This window comes from Canis lupus, chromosome 7, assembly GCF_003254725.2.
Source record: "Canis lupus dingo isolate Sandy chromosome 7, ASM325472v2, whole genome shotgun sequence".
In the NCBI taxonomy this organism is placed as follows: Eukaryota; Metazoa; Chordata; class Mammalia; order Carnivora; family Canidae; genus Canis; species Canis lupus.
Window position 1 is genome coordinate 25,336,664 of NC_064249.1, and position 20,749 is coordinate 25,357,412.

General features: G+C 40.5%; 1 protein-coding gene and 1 pseudogene across 12 annotated transcripts in view; both read left to right on the forward strand.

The window, feature by feature from the left end:
- SLC9C2 (solute carrier family 9 member C2 (putative)) overlaps positions 1–20,749 on the forward strand; it is a 97,118-nt gene that overhangs the window by 74,482 nt on the left and 1,887 nt on the right. For 10 of the 12 annotated variants that reach the window (XM_025430279.1, XM_025430278.3, XM_025430280.3 and 7 more), the window contains 7 exons: positions 641–766; positions 6,730–6,828; positions 10,358–10,525; positions 12,333–12,464; positions 16,749–16,934; positions 18,421–18,505; positions 20,403–20,458. In XM_025430279.1, the coding sequence (XP_025286064.1) occupies positions 641–766; positions 6,730–6,828; positions 10,358–10,525; positions 12,333–12,464; positions 16,749–16,934; positions 18,421–18,505; positions 20,403–20,458 (852 nt within the window). The remainder of the gene's footprint in view (positions 1–640; positions 767–6,729; positions 6,829–10,357; positions 10,526–12,332; positions 12,465–16,748; positions 16,935–18,420; positions 18,506–20,402; positions 20,459–20,749) is intronic. The other 2 variants (XM_049112281.1, XM_049112278.1) reach the window with 2 other exon arrangements.
- Positions 14,118–15,088, forward strand: LOC112648597 (translationally-controlled tumor protein-like; annotated as a pseudogene).

Below are 20,749 nucleotides of genomic sequence, written 5' to 3' on the forward strand. Positions count from 1 at the left end.
CCATGGGCTCTTCCTCATTCTTTCATTTAGTCCTTTATTCATGAAGTCAACAAAAGTTACAAAATAGGAAGGTGAGGCAGATAAGTAAAAGTAATAATATTATAATGTAATTAGTTCCATAGGGAGAGTTGTAGGGTATGCCATTAGAATAAGATAGACAGGTGATTATCTCTTACCTTATAGGGAAGCCAGAGAAGATTTCTGAGAACCCACAAAACTGGAACTATATCCTTCAAAATTAGAAGAATTTAGAGAAGTAAATTCATACATATGTATGTATGTAAGTATAGAAGTAAATCATACATATGTAAAAGATTTGAGAATATGTGGCATTAAATTGTACAGTAACCAACTGTGAAGTTTAAGTGATATGAAATTAAGACACAGTGGAATACAGTGTTAACTGGATTATAGAGATACTAAATTCAATATGAGTTAATATATCAATTCATAAATTCAATGAGTTAAGAGAAGAATAGGGACCAAAAAAGGTTAGAGGATAATTTAAGTAGGGTGAAAGAAACTCAGTCAAAATCAAAATAAGCTTACATAATGGTAGTTTTGTTAGATTTCCTAAATTTTTACCTATTGTCCTTTTTCACAGGATATGATCATCATTATTTTGATTGTTTGTTTTCAGGTATTTCTTGCAAAAATAAAAGCACTGAATAACTTTCCAATGGCAATTCCACCACCTACTCCTGACAAATATCTTCATAATATTGTTTGGCTGGAAAATAAAGATGTTCTCATTGAGTTCTTCAAGGTAAAGATTCTGTCTTCTATTCTGGCTCAGGTTTGATAATAATTATTTTCCACTTCCTAATGTAAGACTAACAAAAAAGCATATTCAAAGCAAGAATCCTGTGATGGCTAATGAAGGGTAAGCCAAAATGGAGGCCCAGCAAAACCCGGAAGAGTAGATATCATTTTGAGCCAAAGGGCAAAGATGGTTTTCCACAGTGGCTTATCTGCTTAGGATAAGGTATCTGTGCGACTCATTATTAACCAATTCCATATTACTTTATGTTGTAGAGTTCTGGACTTCCCGATACGCACTCTGAAAAAGACTTTTTTTTTTTTTTTTTTTTAAAGCATGAGTCTCAAGTTTAAATTACTATACAGGCCAGGCAGATGATATAAAAGTAAAACAAGCTGTATACAGTATTATAGGGAACAATGAGAACTGTGGCATATTCCAGAGTTCATGCTCTGTCTAAAGTCAGCTGAGTGTTGCTTTGCAATTTTAGACTCTTTCAAGAAATATTTTTTGAATATCCTCTTTGTGCTGGAGACTGTTCTAGGTTTGAAGATATGCCAGTGAACAAAATAGATAAAGTCCTTGCTTTGGGTTTTATATTATATGGATAGAGATGGACAAAAAATACACCAACATACACAAATATATAGTCTATTAGATCATTGTCAATGCTACGGAGAAAAAGGAAGAAAAGGAAATATAGTGGGGAAGCTATTTTATATGGGATAATCAGGGAAGGCTGCTTGAATAAAGTGACATTTGAAGAGAGATCTGCAAGCAATAGTATACCATGTAGATAATCTGAGAGAAGAGCATCCCAGGCAAGTGCAATGCTTTGGTGTGGAGTGTGCTGTTTGTTCAAGGAACATCCCCCAAAGCCCCTGTGGCAGAAGTAGTGATGGTGGGACCAGATGAAGCTGGAATAGTTGCAGAGCATGAGTTTGTAGAACTCTGTAGGCCAGTATAAGGACTTCGGCTTTCACTCTGAATTAAATGGAAACATATGGGAAGTCTTCAAACAGAGAAGTGATATGATCTAACTTACATTTAAAAGTGACCACCTTGTTGCTGTGTTGGGAATAGGCTGTAAGCGGACAAGGGCAAGCCAGAGAGATGATTCCTGTAATGGAGGCAAGAGGTGATGGTGGCTTGGATTAGTGCAAGTGGTAAATAGACTCTCGATGTCTTGAAGGTAGAGTTGATAGGTATTTATGGAAGGAGTGTTAGGGAGAGAGGACAACTTCTGGGATTTTAGTCTGAAAATAGAATGGAATTCCCATTGACTTAGAGAAGATTTATATGGAGAGGACAAGCATTTGATTCTGAATGAGTTAAATTTGAGAAAGCTATTGGACATCCAAATGGAGATGTTGAGTAGGCACCTGGAATTCAGGTGGGAGGCCAAATGGGAGATAGAGATTTTGGAGTTGTCCAGAATAGAGATAATATTTAAGGTATGAAGACTTGATGCACTAATTTAAGGAATTATTATGGACATCCAGGAATTGAGTCTTGGGCTATCCAACATTTAGAGTGAAGATGAGGAGGAATTAGGAAAAAGAATAGAAAAAGAGAGCAGATTTCTGGTTACCTAGTAGAGGATGGAGGGAGGGGGAATTGAAGGAAGATAGTCAAAAGGTACAAACTCCCAAGTTATAAGATAAACGAGTACTGGAATGTGCTGTACAACATGATGGCTATGTATTTAACACTGCTGCATGGTATATTTGAAAGTTACTAAGAGATTAAATCCTAAAAGTTCTGATAATAGGAAAAGAATTTTTTTTGGTAACTAGATGAGGTAATGGATAACTAAACTTGTGGCAATTGTTTCATAATATATGTATGTCGAGTCATTATTCTGTATACCTTAAACTTGAACAACTTCATAGAACTGGGAAAAAAAGAATTGAGGAGGTGGGAGGAAAACTAAAGGAGAGTAGTATTCTAGAAGCTGAGTGAAGAAAGTAGTTCTTAAAGGAGCCCATAAGCAACTATGTCAACTGCGGCTGAGGTCAAATAAGATGAAGATTGAAAATTGACTATTATATTTAATAATGTAGAGGTCAGGTTTTTAAAAGAAAATCCATAGATCTGAATTTTTATGTGAAATTTCCAAATTTTAAAAATTTGACATCAATTTAGAATTTTGAAAATATCATGCAGGCCAAACAAAATACATCCTTGGATTGGATGTGACTCATAGACTACCATTTTGTGGCTTTGGTTTTATTTTTTAAATTATTTTTTAATTTTTAATTTTTTTTAAAGATTTTATTTATTTATTCATGAGACAGAGAGAGAGAGAGAGGGAGGGAGAGAAGGGCAGAGACATAGGCAGAAGGAGAAGCAGGCTCCATGCAGGGAGCCCTATGTGGGACTTGATCCCGGGTCTCCAGGATCATGCCCTGGGCTGAAGGTGGTGCTAAACCACTGAGCCACCTGGGCTGCCCTGTGGCTTTGGTTTTAAGTGGTTATTGTATGAATTATAAGGCTTATAACGTTTTCATCAACCAATCAAAACCTCTGTTAGATTTTTAGAATCAGGAAAACACTGTGACAAAGAATGGTGTTTGCTTTACCACAAATTTAGTTGTACCATGCTTTGTGATCTAGGCAAATAGATATATAAGGCATTTGTTTGTCCACAATTAGGGCATTTTGCTTGTTTTCTAGAAAGACAGCAATCATAATGAGATTCTACTGAGCTTTGAATATCTTTTTTGCTATACTAATGTTTCCTTCATACCAGAAATTTTTGAATTTTTCTTTTGAAATTGATCTGAAATTTACTTGAATTAAGACTCTTTTGGTTGAAAGTAATAAAAACTTACTTGAACTAGTTTAAGAAAAGGGGAAGTTGACCTGGAAAGACAATGGGGTGGTGTATAGAAGCTGCTAAGAAATAACTAACTAACTATGGGCAGGGTAGGATTCAGGCCAGCTCAGGAATATTATTGGTGGGCTTCTGTGGACCTTTCTTCTAGTACTTGGATTTCATGGCTCAGTTCTCAATTCCCAGGCTCTTTGCCTCTCAGTTCAAATTCTTGAGAGAGAAATCCACCTGGCCTAATTTGGGTCTGATGTTCTGCTTTGGCAAGTACAAGTGTGGCTGCAAGAAGGAGGAGGAAATCTGATGGGATGGATGGCCAGCGGCCAAGGGATAGTTGGAAAATAGATCTCAAATAAATAGTCCTGAGAGATAGGAGATGGTCTTGGACTGGGAAGAAGGTATCTCAAAGGTGTTTCTTATAATTTGCATTCTGCTTAGTTTTGTTAAAATCCAATTTAAGATAAAATTAGAATTTGGTTCTTTATAGGTAGTAATTTTCCAAATGTAATTAACTGACCATCCAGCAGTGACTGAGGAGGAATGGGAAACTGATGAGAAGAAGATCACTCTATAAATTAATGATTCATAGATACCTAAGGTGAACCTGTCACTGGGGCACAACCTTCTTCCTGTCCCTAACTTTCCAAACCTCTGTAAGGCTGTTGGACTTTCTTAACCCCCTTATTGACTTCCCTCACTCTAAGTGCCCCCTTTCCTTAATATGTTGTAATATGTTGGTTCTTCTTTTTTTTTTTAAAGATTATATTCATTTATTAGAGAGAGAGAGAGACAGAGATAGTGAAGGAGATAGCACATGAGAGAGAAGGGTGCAGAGAGAAGAGGGAGAAGCAGGCTCCCCACTGAGCAGGGAGCTGGACGTGGGGCTTGATCCCAGAACCCCGAGATCATGACCTGAGCCAAAGCCAGATGCTTAACCGACCAAGATACCCAGGCGCACAAATATATAGGTTCTTGACAGCCATTTCAATTGGATTTTACCAGAACAAAAATTGTGATGAATTGGGAATACACAGGCATTATTCTCATTAGGGACAGCCCATGGATTATGTGGTTAACTAAAATCCACAGTAAACAAAATAAACACCCCTGATTGTAGGCTGTAATTTCAATCTTGGTTTCCATCACAGCAACAATACTTAATTTTAACTACTACTCCCTTCTTTCATCCTCCAACTGATGTGGTTAATTAAAAACGTAATGGTCGGGACACTCTGGTGGCTCAGTGGTTGAGCATCTGCCTTTGGCTCAGGCTGTGATCCTGGGGTCCTGGGATGGAGTCCTGCATCAGGCTCCCTGCAGGGAGCCTGCTTCTTCCTCTGCCTGTGTCTCTGCCTTTCTCTGTGTGTGTCTCATGAATAAATAAATAAAATCTTTCAAAAAAAATCCTTTAAAAATGTGATAGTCTATAATGATAAGCCAAAAGTCAGTGGTAGAAAACCAAAGTCTGAACAATATAAACGCTGGATAATTGGCTTTAGGTGACTTTTTAAAAAAAATTGTGAAGCCATCCATGCTGGTTTCAACACTGAATTCAGAAGTACATGAAGTAAAAAGTGAAAACTCGTCACTCCTACCCCATACTTAGAGATAACCACTGTGAATGATTTAGAGATATGTTTCCTACATATCTTTGAAAAATGCAAATCTGTCACCCTGATGCTTCTGTTAAAAACCATTCTGTTGCTCCTCCCTGGTTTTGGGAAAAAGCTCAAACTCTTAATGTTAAAGAGGCCTGGCTCTGGCTCATCTCTCCAGTCCTTGCTCCACTGGGGCTGCAGGATGACTTTCATGGGTCCTGGCACTTTGGCCTTAGTGAGCCTCTTCCCACATAAAAAAATGACAAAAAATTCTACTTTATGACTGTGTTAGTATAAAGATGAATTATATATTAGTATTAAATGTTTTAGTATTAAAATATTTTCCTCAACCTAGAAGTTATTTATTCTCTTTTGGTTTAAAAAAAACTAGAATGTTGTGAGTTGCTAAAGTATTGGGAATCCTACACACTATGGCTACTGAAGCTAAATTGATAACTCAGTGCTGGTCCACACTCCTCCCTGTGTGAGACATACTGAATCTTCTGCAGTTACTCCACGTGCAGATGTTCTATTTGCCTTTGGGTCTTCACATATACTGAGTCCTCTGCCCTGAGTGATGTTCAACTCATTGTATCCTGGCTATCTGTTACCCTTTCTTCAGGCCTCAGCTTAGCTCTTCCTTCCTCTTTAAAGTCTTCCATGGACACCCAAGACAGGGTCCTGTGGCCTTTTTGGACTTTTCCAGAGCATCCTGTCTCCGTCTCCATTGTCCGAAGTTTCACACTTTATTGTAAACATCTACTCAATTGAGCATTTATTGGGTATTTCCACCAATCACTGTGCCTGGTACTAATCACAAAATCTATAGTTTGCTTGCTTGTCCCTTTTTTTTTTTTTTTTTTAAGATTTATTTATTCATTCAGAGAGAGCAAAGAGAGAGGCAGAGACACAGGTGGAGGGAGAAGCAGGCTCCATGCAGGAAGCCCAATGTGGGACTAGATACTGGGTCTCCAGGATCACACCCCAGGCTGCAGGCGGCGCTAAACCGCTGCGCCACCGGGGCTGCCCTGGTCCCTTTCTTTTATTTTTTTTATTTTTTAATTTATTTTTTAATGGTGTTCAATTTACTAACATACAGAATAACCCCCAGTGCCCGTCACCCATTCACTCCCACCCCCCGCCCTTCTCCCCTTCCACCACCCCTAGTTCGTTTCCCAGAGTTAGTTGATGAGGGGGACACCTGGCTGGCTCAGCAGTTGAGCATCTGCCTTCCGCTCAGGGCATGATCCTGGTGTCTGGGATCGAGTCCTGCATGGGGTTCCCTGCGAGGGGCCCACTTCTCCCTCTGCCTGTGTCTCTGCCTCTTTCTCTGTGTCTCTCATGAATAAGTAAATAAAATATTTAAAAAAAAATTGATGAGGTATGTCAGCATGTTATAATTCATTAACAACCAAAGAATATAGTTTGTACGGTTTTTTTTTTCTACTTGAAAACCATTTTAGCTTTAAAGTTTTATTTCTATTTAGAAAAGAAGATGATGAAAATTTTGTGTTGACTCTCATTAATTTTTCTTGCAGGAGAGAGCCAAACTTGCCTATTTTGATTATGGAGATGTCATTTGTAGAGAAGGTGAAATGCCACAAGGAATCTACTTAATTATTTCAGGAATGGCAATTGTAAGGGACTATTTATACTTTACTGAAAATTTATTTTGAAATATATGATTTTAACATAAGGAGAAATTTAGGAACCTGGAAAATTTAAAATTTTTATAAAAAGATTTATGTATTTATTTTGAGAGAAAGGGTGAGGGAAGGAGGGAGGGGCAGAGGGAGAGAAACTCAAACAGACTCTGTGCTGAGCATGGAGCCCGAACTGGCCTCCTTCCCAGAACCCCGAGATCATGACCTGAGCTGAAATCAAGAGCTGATGCTTAACCGACTGAGTTACCCAGGTTCCTTGAAAGTTTTAAATTTTTAACATAATTTCTAAATGAGACCATTTTCACTCAGAGTGAACACTACAGCTGAAAGATAATATCCAACATCTTAAGGGCATTTCTCATTTATCAAAATGCTTTTATAGTCAATACTTATTCCTCAAGGCAATCCTGGGAGGAAGTGATATTTTCCATGATGTTTAGATAGGGAACCCAATACTTGGAGTGGTTGAATTACTAAAGGAAATGACAGTCAAGAGTGAGGGGATGTGGACCGACTGCAGTGTCAGATCCTTACGGAGATCGAATAGAATAAGGATTGAAACTATGACTTTTACCTAACCAACAGGATACTTTTGCTGATCAGAGAAAGATGTTATAGAGTGAGGAGAATAAGAATCCTTTAGAGTCTGAATGCTGGTAGCTGAATACATACATGGGTGAGCCCCTAGCTTATGGCTCAAATAATTCCTAGATCCTAAATGATGTTTATAAGTAACAAACTCTTATTATAGTGCACATAATATATTTGACTTTCTATTTTGGAAGAGATATTTTCAGACCTTAAAGATATCCAATTGATCATGGAAATAAGCTATTAGGATAAATATAAGACTAATACATGTATAGCACTTATGAAATGTCTCAGGTTTAATCTGATGGGTAGTGAAATGGAATAGAGAGGCCCAGCAAAAGTTAATCGAAATAGGCTTTTAATGGGACGGGCTCTCCGACAAGGTTTTGGGCCCACAGGGGAGGGAGAGAGCAGGGAAGTCCCAGTCAGGGGAGGGCAAGTGGCTTTTTAGTTGGGGAGGGGTAAGGGGCTGTGTGTCTGGACGGAGTGATAGGTATCAGGCATATTACTGGTGAAATCGGCCTGGGGCAATAACTGCCCATGCCCTTATATGGGGTCTGGGTAAGTATGGTTCAGGTTTCCTGCACAGGTCCAGTCTCCCCCTGATGACATGTCTTGTGGGGGGGTAGTCTGCTGGTGCTGGGAAAGTTCTGAGGTGGGGGCAACAAGGTGGAGGGCCTGCTGCCATTTTGGTGGTGCCTCCCAATCCCCCTTGATCCCGCCGGCCCAACAAAATGCCTGGTGCTGTTCACTCACTCATTCATTCATTCAACAAATGTTTGCTTCATTTGCTTCACAAATGAAGCAGGCACTGTTCATTTTAGGCACAGAATTGACAAAACAGACAAAAATCCCTGCTTTCTTAGAGTTTGCTTTTTAGTAGAGGCATGGAAGGAGATAGGACAGTGAGCAAAATATGTAAGCAAAATATGTCATATTTAGAAGTAATTGACAGATGAAGAGATCAGTTGTAGTTTTTTTAAGGGTGGTCAAAATGGCAACATATTATGACATTTAATTCTTATAACTACCTTATTTTTCACATGGGAAAACTGGTGCACAGAGAAAGTAATTCAGTTGTCTCCCAAGGGTACACAGTAAGAGGTCAAGGAGGACTTTGAACTCATAGAGTTGGCCTCAGTATCCATGTCCTTAGCCATTATTCTATGCTGCTTCCAGTAGAATCCTTGCACTATGCTCCCATTAGAATCATAACAAAAATACACTGCTACTTGTGTTTGTTAGATATATCAAATTGAACACTTAAAAACTGCAAAATACATTTTCCTTTGGGGAATTTTCCTGCAATGACTGGACCAGTTAAGTCTTCTTCAAGAGTAAATCCAACAATATTTGGGCTGAAGTTGTTATGTTAGTGTTCAGTTGATGCCATAGGAACTCAGCATACATTTAGTGGCTTAGACTGATGATCTCATAGTTGTTTGTTCAGAAGTCGAAGTTGGTTTCTATGCTTGAGTCTAACAAGGCCAATATCAAAGGGTCAGCAGAGCAGTGTTCCCTTCTGGAAACTCTGAGGACAGAATCCATTTCCAGATTAATTGAGGTTGTGGGCAGAATCTAGTTGTTTATGGCCATAAACAAAGAAGCCCTGCTTCTTTGCAGGCTGTCAGCTGCGACCCATCTCCAGCTCATAAAGCTCCTTCCATCTTTGGACACAGGTACTCATCTCAGAGCTGAAGTACAGCCAATCCCTCTCTTGATGCCACATCTCTCTGATTCTGCTTCCTTTTCTACTTTGGAGGGTCCTTGTGATTGATTACATTGGCCCACCAGGATAATCCAGAATCATCTCTTTAAAATCTGTTGATTAGTAACCTTCATTCCATCTGCAAAGTCCCTTCCCAGTGGTCTCTAGATTAATGTTTGATTGAATAACAAAGAGAGGAATCTTGGAAGCACTTCTTTAAAATCTGCCTGCAGATGTTATCTTCTTTTCTTGGTTTATAAAAAGACAGAGACATTGTTCCTTGCTCAAAGAGCCTTTGAACTGCATTCAGAATTAGAAGAATGTCAAAGCCCTTTGGAAGCATGAATGCCTCTAAAAATCTGAATGGTAATCACTGGCAGAGGGGGCAGTTTCATAGCAACTTCTTCAGTGACCCTTTGTTCCCTGTTTCCTGTGTCCTGAACAATAGCCTTCCTTTTTGATGTTTACAGCTAAACTTTCTGAAAAATTTTGTAATCCTTCTGGTTGATTCCTGCGGGTTCCTCCTGAAATCTCATAGCTTTCTTATTTCCCACATTCACAGTCTATCCATTCTTTTCCTGAAGTGACTCACCGTAAAGACCTTTTTTCTGTTGATGGCCCATGGAAATTTTTTTTTTTAAAGTAATTTCTACTGCCAACATGGGGTTCAAACTGGACCTGGAAATCAAGAGTTACATGCTCTATGGACTGAGCCAACCAAGTGCCCCTTGTGGAAATTATTCTGAAACATTTTAAAGGGTGACACGGTTGATGGAAACCATGGCTTGGTTTGGAGGCATACTAATTCATGGCATCTGATTTCTGCATCCATGCAATCAAAGGCCTTCATCCACCTGAGGCACTAGCCCAGTATGATAAGAATTTCTAATAGACTCAGAGTGGGTAGTTGCATTAGTTGCAGACTGCAATCAGTACTTTTGGTAGGATTTTTTATGGAAGGAAGGTATAAGGAAGTTGTAAATGGGGTCATCTGTAAAGATAAAGATTGGAAACAATCCTTCCCTTGGAGAATTGAAATGTGAAAGAAACTGTGATTTTTTTTTTTTTTGGAAGCCTTAATACCTTTTTCACAGCTTAAAGTGTTCATAAAGAATCTTTTCCTTCCATTTTTAATAATGCAGGAAACAGTGGGAGCTCCTATGGTTTGGTCAAGGATTTTTAATTTTGGGTTTCACTTTGCAGTTGCATAGTTCACCTCCTACCTTTGGAATAGACAGTAGCCTAAGGTCTGAAAGAGGGTCCAAATCCATGTTTACAGAATACTGTACCAGCGGGGACATAATTGGAGAGCTGAGCTGTCTGCTTAAGCGTGAAACTGAATATACAGCCATCTGTGAAACTATTTTACAGGTAAGAAACTGGTTCTGTCTGTATTGTGGGCTATTAGTTAATTCTTCCTGAAGTAAATAAGGAATGCCAGCATCTTTTCTTCCTTTGGGTTCTGATATTGCCCACCCAGATACTGTGAAGTAGCATAGACTAATTGAAAAAAGATTTAATGTCTCACATCCTGGCTGTAAGACCTGGAGTGAGCTATTTTAACCTCTTTGTGTCTTAGTGTCCTTGTTTATTTTTTATTTTTATTTTTATTTTTATTTTTTTAGTGTCCTTGTTTATTAAAAGAGAGAATATCTCATCTAACTTTTGATGTTATGAAGATTAGGAAAATATCTAAGTTAGGTGCCTGGCATGTACAGGCACTCAGTGAATGATTCCCATTATGAAAGCAGTGTTTTTAGGTATGTATGTGTGTATGTTTAAATATTTTATTTGAGACAGAGAAAGGTGGAGAGAGAGGGAGAGAGAGAAAGAGAGAATGAGTGGTGAGGAGGAGCAGAGGGAGAGGCAGAAGCAGACTCCATGCTGAGCAGAGAGGCTGATGCAAGGCTTGATCCTGGAACCCTGAGATCATGACCTGAGCTGAAGGCAGATGCTTAAATGACTGAGCCACCCAGGTGCCCCAAGAGAAGTGTTTTTAAAGAATACTTATTTTTACACTCACTTTCTTCCATTTTTCACTGGCTAAGTTAGAAGTTATCTATTCAACAAATAAGCAGCCTGATATTCCACTAGATACTGGGGATTCAAACAGAAATGAACCAGAGTTCCTGCTTACAAGGAATTCTCTAGCTTTTGGGACTGTTACATGCAATAGAGCAGGGTCCAGAGTCTTAGGGGTGTGTGGGACAGAAAGCAATGTTGCTTTGTCAGTTTTATACCATTTCATTTCTGGAAGAGGACAGGAGGCATAATTTAGTCACAAAGCTGAGCTGAAATCAATTGAAGTTCATGTAATTTGAATTCTGAAAGAGCAGTCTTCCTTATTTAGGTAAGCAATTGGCTTCTGGAAACAAATACAGTGAGTCAGCCTGTGGCCAGCATGCAGGAGTGCAAGAGTACCTGTCCTCAGGGCTCCCTGACAGACCAGATTTAGCCCTACTCACGGCTGATAAAAGCCAATGGCAGAGACATGAGTGGTGGTGAAACAAGAAAGGAATTAATTTCAGTGAGGTTCACCTGGGGAAGAAGACAGCCGACTAGAAGCTCAAAGACTCTTCAACATGCTGAAAATACTTCCAAGTTTATAGAAGGAAAATGTGGGGCAAAATGCATGGGTGGATACATGCAGGTGGTCAGTGAAGGTCAAATTGATCGCTGACAGGGCCTTGCTGGCTTAGGGCAGTCCTTACTGCTTGCAGAGATAGTTTCCTTCCCATCTAGGGATGCTTTGCCCACAGAGGCCTGGGCCAAGAAACAAGCTGGAAAGAAAAAAACAACTAGAAAGTTTAAGGTCAAAATGGAGGCAGCTGAATTCCTCTTTGGAGCCCCCTTCAGTGACTGTGGCAATAAAAATAGATAAGTTTATGTGGCTTAGTTTGTGAATCTTAGGCTCATAAACCATATCTTTTATCATAGCTATGGACTGGCATAAATTTTCCCAGCTATTAGGTATATGCTTTCATCGAACTATAGATTTTGTTAAAACAGTTTCTCTATAGTGCAATGCTTTTAAATGGCAGAGTACCAGAATTGTACGAGAGTCAATAACTCTTCTAAGGGGTTAGATGAAGATTAAATCTTATAGGCACCTTGTCTTCAGATGGCCTTATAATTTAGTTCTCAATCAAGTTTGCTGTTTGATACCTTGTGGTTTTAGGCCTGCTTTATCTCCCTGGAGGATTTGTATGAAGGTTTTGATGTCTTTTGGCCATCTTTGGAATACAAAATATGGCTAAAGTTTGCACTCAGTGTTGCCTATCAGTATTTTGAATCAAGTCTCATTGATGAGGTAAGTTAAACAATTAAAATATGAATGAACTTTTATTTACTTTTTATAAAATGCATTTCATATTTTTGGGACAGAGAAATTAAGACTGTGATCTTCTAAAATGAGATTCTATGGGTGTCTGGCTTGCTCAGTTGGAAGAGTGTGTGACTCTTGATCTTCAGGTCATGGATTCAAGCCCCATATTGAGCGTAAAGAGTACTTAAATAAATAAAACTTAAAAATAAATAAAATGAGATTCTAGAATTTTAGCCACTCTTGTCCTGACTTCCTGCAGATTGTCAATCCATTGGTCACAGCTAATTTCCCAGGGTACCTGCAGTCATACCTTTAAAAAAAGTTATAGGGGGATCCCTGGGTAGCTCAGTGGTTTAGTGCCTACCTTTGGCCCAGAGCATGATCCTGGGGTCCTGGGATCGAGTCCACGTTGGGCTTCTGGCATGGAGCCTGCTTCTCCCTCTGCCTGTGTCTCTGCCCGCCCCCCATGTCTATCATGAATAAATAAATAAAATCTTAAAAATAAATAAATAAATAAAATCTTTAAAAAAAAAAGAAAAAAAAAGTTATAGATTCAGCAAATACTAAAGGTAGATTCCCAGGAACTAAGTAAGCATTAATTGGAATGAGGTAATAAAGTTTGTTGTTTATTCATTGTTTTTTGCCTGTGTGTCTGGGTTTTGGCATTTTTAAAAGAAGCCCCCTGGGTCTTTCTAAAGGGTATCCAATGATGAAAACCACTGCTCTAAACTCTGTCATTAGGGATACAAGAGGAATAGCAGGTGTCTGAAGGAAATAATGATCCCTTTTCACTAATACACAGAAAGATAATGACTTCTGCTTTCAAGCTCAAAATCCCAAGCATTATGAGCCAATCTGCTCAGGCCCAGGGAGATGCTAATTGAGTTTCCTCTTTGGGCTGGCTATTTGTTGGCTTTTCCCACGATCTGAGTGAGGACTGATTGGGGTGGTGTTTATTATAATCTACCTATGTTAATATAAATCTCTTGCCTTTTCAAACTCTTTACTGGGGTGACTAAGACCCTTTTGTGAACTTTTTCTCCAACAAGTAGTAACTCAAGTCTGTTCTTGGATTGGCATAATTTACAATCCATATTTATATCCTATTTAAGAATTATTTGAGCCCCCCTATTATAAGTTAGGAACTTAGGGAAGTGACAGACCTGGAATTCAACAATGTGCATTGCAGTGAGAGACTGGATATGAATGTTGGGCTAAAAAATTAGCATGTCTCAAGAGAATGAGAAGACAAGTCACAGAGTGGGAGAATATAGTTGCAAAAGACACATCTGATAAAGGACTATCATCCAAAATATACAAAGAACTCATAAAGCTCAACAATAGGAAAATAATCCAATTAAAAAATAGGCCTTGGGCAGCCCAGGTGGCTCAGCGGTTTAGCGCCACCTTCAGCCAGCCCAGGGCGTGATCCTGACGACCTGGGATCGAGTCCCACGTTGGGCTCCCTGCATGGAGCCTGCCTCTCCCTCTGCCTGTGTCTCTACCTCTCTCTCTCTCTCTGTCTGTCATGAATAAATAAAATCTTTTAAAAAAATGGGCCAGTTTTAGCCCAACTCCCTTCCCCTCCCACCCCCCACCCTAGGGCCCCTCTGGCCAAACTTGCTTAGAGCTCCTGGTTCCTGTTAAGCTAGTGCTGCCAGTGTCTCTTTCCAGCCGTCCTCATGCTCATCTACTGGGACCTCATCAGCCATGATGAGATGTTTTCCAACATCTGCAGATCTGGCTGATCACGGAAGGGTTGTACCTGGAGGCAGAGGGGAAAGATGGTCGGTGGGACACAGGGTAACACTGATGACTTACTCATTGGTGGAAATGCTTCTGCCGAAGGCCCGGTGGGCAAAGGTACTGAAAACACGGTCATCACTGGTGTTGATACGTCCTGAACCATCACTTGCAGGAAACCAGCTTCACAAAAGAAGCCTACAAGTACATTAAAGATTATATGAAATCAGTCAAAGGCAAACTTGAGGAACAGAGGCCAGAAAGAGTAAATCCTTTTATGACAGGGGCTGCAGAACAAATCAAGCACATCCTTGCTAGTTTAAAAAATGATCAGTTCTTTATTGGTGTAAACATGACTCCAGATGGCATGATTGCTCTGCTGGACCACTGTGAGGATGACCCCATATGATTTTATTTAAGATTCAGAAATAGAAAAATGTTAACAAATTTGGCTATTACTTTGGATATATCACCTGTTGTCATAACTGGCTGCAGCTCTTCATCTACACAATGCCAGGACTTAGACAAATGGGACTGATGTCATCTTGAGCTCTTCATTTATTTTGACCTTGATTTATTTAAAGCGGAGGCATTGTTTTTAAGAAAAAAACATTTCATTTAGGTTGTCTAAAAATACAATGCATTTAAACTAAAAAAAACAGGGATCCCTGGGTGGCGCAGGGGTTTGGCGCCTGCCTTTGGCCCAGGGCGTGATCCTGGAGACCCGGGATCGAATCCCACGTCAGGCTCCCGGTGCATGGAGCCTGCTTCTCCCTCTGCCTGTGTCTCTGCCTCTCTCTCTCTCTCTCTGTATGACTATCATAAATAAATTAAAAAAAAAAAAAAAAAAACTAAAAAAAACGGGCTAAAGATCTTTAGAGACATCTCACCAAAGAAGATATATAGATGGCAAGTAAACTTTTTTTACAATCCTATGTTCTCAGAAAAATGTAACAATGTGATTCCATTACCACCTATTAGCATAGCCAACATTTGGAACACTGACAACCTCAAATACTGGTGAGGATATGGAGCAGCAGGAACTCTCATTTATTGTTGGTAGGAATGCAAAATGGTACAGCCACTTCAGAAGACAGTTTGGAGACTTCTTACAAAACTGAACATACCCTTGCCATATGATCCAGTAAACAGTATCCGAAGATTAATTTATCCAAATGAATGTATATTCATACAGAAATCTGAACACAGATATTTTATCAATTTTATTCATAATTGCAAAAAACTTGGAAACAACCAACCAAGATGTGCTCTAGTAGATAAATGGATAAATAAACTGTGGCATATCCAGACCATGGAATATGAGAGCATGTGCATGAATGGGGGGAGGGACAGAGGGAGAAGGAGAAGCAGGTTCCCCTCTGAGCAGGGAGCCAGATGCTGGGGCTCAATCCCAGGACCCTCATGACCTGAGCTGAAGGTAGGTACTTAACAGACTGAACCAGCCAGGTGCGTCTCCTTTCATTTTTTTAAAAAAAATTCTCAGGCAATGCATATTCATTATCTATAGAAATTCTAGATCTGTATTACAGAAAATACAGATCCAAAACATTAGAAGATGTAATAGCCTTTTACCCTGATTTTACTCTCCCAGAGAATCTTTATTTAACACTTTGACTATGCCCAGCGTGGGGCTTGAACTCATGACTCTGTGATTAAGAGTCATGTGCTCTACCAACTGAGCCAGCCACATGCCCCCAAATTTCTCCTTTCTATTTATTTGTTTGTTTGTTTTAGAGAGAGAACACTCAAGCAAGAGCTGGAGGGGGGCACAGCGAGAGGGAGAAGCAGACTCCCCACTGAGCATGGTGCCTCACACAGGGTTCAATCTCCTGACTCTGAGATCATGACCTGAGCTGTAACCAACTGAGCTACCCAGGCGCCTGATCCCCTTTTCATTAGGACACCAGTCGTATTGGATTATTTGCCCACCCTACTCCAGTATGACCTCATCTTAACTTAAACAATTATAGTGGTAATGACCCTATTTCAAAATAAGGTCACATTCTAATGTACCAGGGCTCAGAACTTCAATGTATGAATTTTGGGGGGACACAATTCAATCCATATATAGTAGCTCCCTTCCAGCTCTAAAGACTATTATTTTGAACTTTGATGTATGATTCAGACTCAGTGTATTGCTTTATTTTGTTTTGGCTTTTGCTATTGTTTGTTCACTTGCCCAGTAGGGTATTTGCTTACTGCTGGATAAAACTGAATCCACAAGGCATAACTGGCCACCCTACTGAGATGGATTGAGAGCTCATGCAAGCCTGTATGTAAGGCTGGACAGCCATAATCAGGACTACTAATAGTAACAACAGAAAGACCCTGAGTTCATAATCTTGTCTGAGGTCATTCTGAACTCTAGATAAATTCTGTTGGTCCTCGGGTCTAAATGCCTTTTGACATGCTCAAAGGACTCAGCTCAATCAGTGAATTTGCTTTCTTCTTGATTTCATGTGTCATTTAGCATGATTTATAGAAAAAAATGTAATTCTATTGTAGGACTTAGAGTTTCAGAAGTGTGTGACGTTCAATCTGGCATACGTGGAGACTTTATCAAGCTATAATGAAATGACTATTGATAATGTGACCATGAAATTCGTCATTATTGTGTACGGCAGTGTAATTGATACTAAGACAGAGGTACCATATCTTGCACCTTGCATTTTGCCTAAAACCTGTGAGCAGGTAAGGACAGTTATTTCTAAAGAGTTGCTTGCTTTCCATGGTGCCCATAAATGACTTTCAAACTCAACCTACCACTTTAAAAAGAAATATAACATGGAAAGACCCTGCAGTTCTCACCTTAACAAAACAGTCAAAACCTGCCCAGGGCTTCTCTACTGTTATGCAGTTTGTGCCCTACCCAAGAATGTGGCCAGGGGGCACAGGGGGCTGGAATCCCCAAGCTCTCTGCATGCCAAGCCATTTGCCCTGGAGTGGGGCTGTCCCTCCGGAGGGACAGAGGTATATTTTCCCTACCTTACACGGAGGCAGTGACACTGTACACCAGTGTGGTTCTGAAGGGTCTGTACTGATTAGTAAGAAGGGAGTTGAGGAGGGGCCACATCACGTTGTTGCCATGTTAGGGGCTGTGAGCATCTCTTGAGAGTGAGCCCTGGCCTCACCATTCCATTGCCTCTGTAAGGAATAGGAGACTGTGAACACCTAGGGTATAACAGGATGGGGTGACAGGAAGGTGGAGTAGGAGGACCCAGAATTTGCTTTCTCCTCAGAGGGAGTGAGAAGAGGGGGCATCTTTCTCATCTGCTAGTATATTTCTCCTCTTTGGGAGAGATGCTTGCTGCCTCTTTATCAATTAAAGGAAAAGTTGTTAAGTGAAAATTTATGTCCTGGGAAAGTGGGTAAACTTCCTAAAAAGTGCATTTGTCCCTTTTGTAGCATTCTTATCTTTGTACCTCTCAGTAATTCAGAGGGTGATGATAATCTAAATGCTTTTCTAATAGAAAATGAAAATCTCTTTAGCTTTGAAGGAAGGGGTGAGGGCGAGGCAGGGAGCAGCAGGAGCAGTGCTCATAGTTTTAGTTTAAGACACCAAGGTTTAGAGTCAGGCACACTTGGGTTGAAAGCCTGACCCCTGTGCCCACTGGTGTGTGAGCAGAGATGAGCTGCTTTCTGACCCTCAGTTTCCCATTAGTAAGATGAGGCCAGCAGCAGCAGCCAACTGGTAAGGTTCTTGTGAGGATTGAGGGAGGGAGATGGTATCTGGTGTCTAGAAATGAGAGTGATAATTGTTACGTGTATGCTACTTGCCTTCTGGGAGGAGAGATTTTGATGGGCACACAGGGTGAATGTTCTAAGGAAAGAACAGTCCTGCTGCCTGGGAAGTCTGGGCCCAGAGCCCTTACACATCAGTGTAGGGGTACAAGTATCTCTATGGATGTTGGGGAATTCCCTGTTTTCCAAACTCCGAATGTCCGTTCTGATTATAAGGAAGGTGTAGAAAGTCTAAAGATGTAAAAGATAATTTTTTGGTCCAAAACTACATGAAACAACATGAAAGGGGATTTGAAATGAAAAAGATAGAAAGCTTAGGCTGGAAGCCCAGTTCTGGATTTCGGCTTATTTCTTATATTGTTTGAAAAGGTTAGGAAGCAGGCAGCTTAGACACCAAAGGATACTCTTCTGAATAGTTTTGACTTTTTCCCTTTAGATTCAGGGAACTTCAGATCTAAGCAAGCTGCTGGTTGTCCAACCATCTGATCCTGCCAAAAATACTGATGACCCCAAAGTCATGGGTAAGGGCAGCCCATTAGTGATAGGGAAAGCATGCAAAATTCATTTAATTCTAAAAAAACGACTCAAGGGTATTGTATGAGTTTATCATCAGTCCCCATCCTTGGGCCCACCCTGGTTGCCATATTACTTCTGGGAGGTCATCTACCATAGTCTTCCAGACACTGAAATCCAGCTGGCTCCTCTCTCTCTCTGGTCCCTCCCTTCACATCCGTGTTGGCAGAGAGCAGCTCCCATGTTGTACCCTCTTCCAGTCCTGGGAGGCTGAGGTCACAGAGTGCTGTTGGGGCCAGAGTGACAACGGGGAGGGCATAGACTCTTACAGTGGGTCCAGGTGTGGAGAGCTGGTGTGCTCCCAACAACTGAAGGGAATATGGAACCTGACCCATGCTCTTTGAATATTCTAAACCACAGTTGCAGCCACAACTCAACTGTCTTGCCTGAGGTGCACTTTGATTGTTACTAAGTAATTATAGTCACTAAATGTGCCCAACTGCATGTATCATGGTGCTAAGCAGTATACTGAGAAGATGAGGCAGGAAAGCTTTGCTCTAGAGAAAATGCATTCCCATCTTTCAATTAAAGCTCAGGACTCTTGGTCTACCAAGCCCAGGGTTGCCATTTCCCCAACTGCCCCAGCTTGAAAATAGTCATCCTTAATGTGCTTCTCTAATTGGTACCATCCAGGCTTTCCAATTCACAGGATTTGTCAGCTTAGAGGTCAAGCAATCAATTCTCCATGAATTGTTAATTTTGGGGCGGGGGAGGGTTCCAACTGTGTACAGAAAGTGACATTATTATTTTATATCTCATTTCTCATTTGCACAATTCTTTTAAAATGCAGCCCCACTGTGTGCTGGGCTCCATGCTAAGTGCTAGATGGCAAGCAAGCCAAACAAGTGAGAAGAAGAGAAAGACATTCAATAAGTAATTCCATTTCTACCCTAGAAGCAAATTCAACCTCAGACATTCTTGTGGCTTACTTTCTAGGCTCTATATAGAGGTCATGTGCAGCACCTGATTTTGGGGGAGTCCCCTCTGCTCCAGGTCTCCTGTTTAAGCTGGTGAACACTGAAATAATCCTTACTTCAGCCCTCAGAGTCTTCAGTCCGCCACTCTGCAGCTTCCAGAGTACTCTTAGCGCACAGGAGTCCATGGGAGGGCCTGAACTCAGGGCCTAGTGCCAGCCCCTTTGGGGCATCCTAAGGGCTACCAAGTCAAAGATCTTAGCAGTTCCAGGAAGCAGGGCACAGGTCTCCACTGTTCCTGTGCCTCTAGGCCTCTCTCTTTCTTCAGGCTCTCTGCAATCGGTGATTTTTAGATGGATGGTGGTATATCACTCTGTATTCTCCAGTGAATTTGGGACAAAAGTCACAAATGCTAGGCTCATGGACTGGATTCAACCATTGTCCTAGATTTGGTCCACATACATGTTTTGTTTTAAAAATTTAGAGTAAGTTGCAAAGTAGGAAAATCTAAAAATTTCACATTAAAAAAAAATCCAGATTTTGAGCTCTTCTCGAAAAACTCAGAAAGCATGCACTCGGTCCCCATTCCTATATGTGGTAACACTTAGAGCTGAGTAAAGGGGAAGCACATGCTGTGCAGTTTGCCACAGACCACACCCCACCCTCTTGTCTTAGATATGGCCCACTTTCTTGTCTGTGTGACCTGCCTGTTCTCATTTGAATTTGTCAACCCTTGAGTGGGATTCTTGGGAGCCTAATAACAAGCCTCCTTGAGGGAAGAAATTAAAGGGCCCATTTGAAAGGGGAGAAGGGAAAGGGGAGACCTACTAGGTGAAAGCAAATTGATATTTCAAAATATTCTTCTGCTACCTTTACTCTTAAATTCCTAATTTCATTTTTCTGTCTGATGCATGTATTTGGATTGGCTCAGTCAGCACTGGTCTTCGAATGTCCCAGAGAGAATATAATTGGAAGAGAAAATATGAGGTAATAAACTTGACACTTGGATTCAATTTTTCTTACTGTGAATATTAACTACATAAGTGGAATGGGTTGTAAAGCCTAGTAGTAGCAAAATGTAGGTGGTGAGAAAAGAGACTCTTAGTGGCAGCTCATGGATTTGGAAAAATTGGGATAAAGCTTACTTGAATTGTTTAACAATTAAAATGATAGAATGTCTTTGAAAGATGTGATTTTGCCCCAGGACCCCAGTCTACTGGGCACCTTAGGGATGGGGAGGGTCAGGCCACATTCACAATTAGGCATGAGCATCTATGT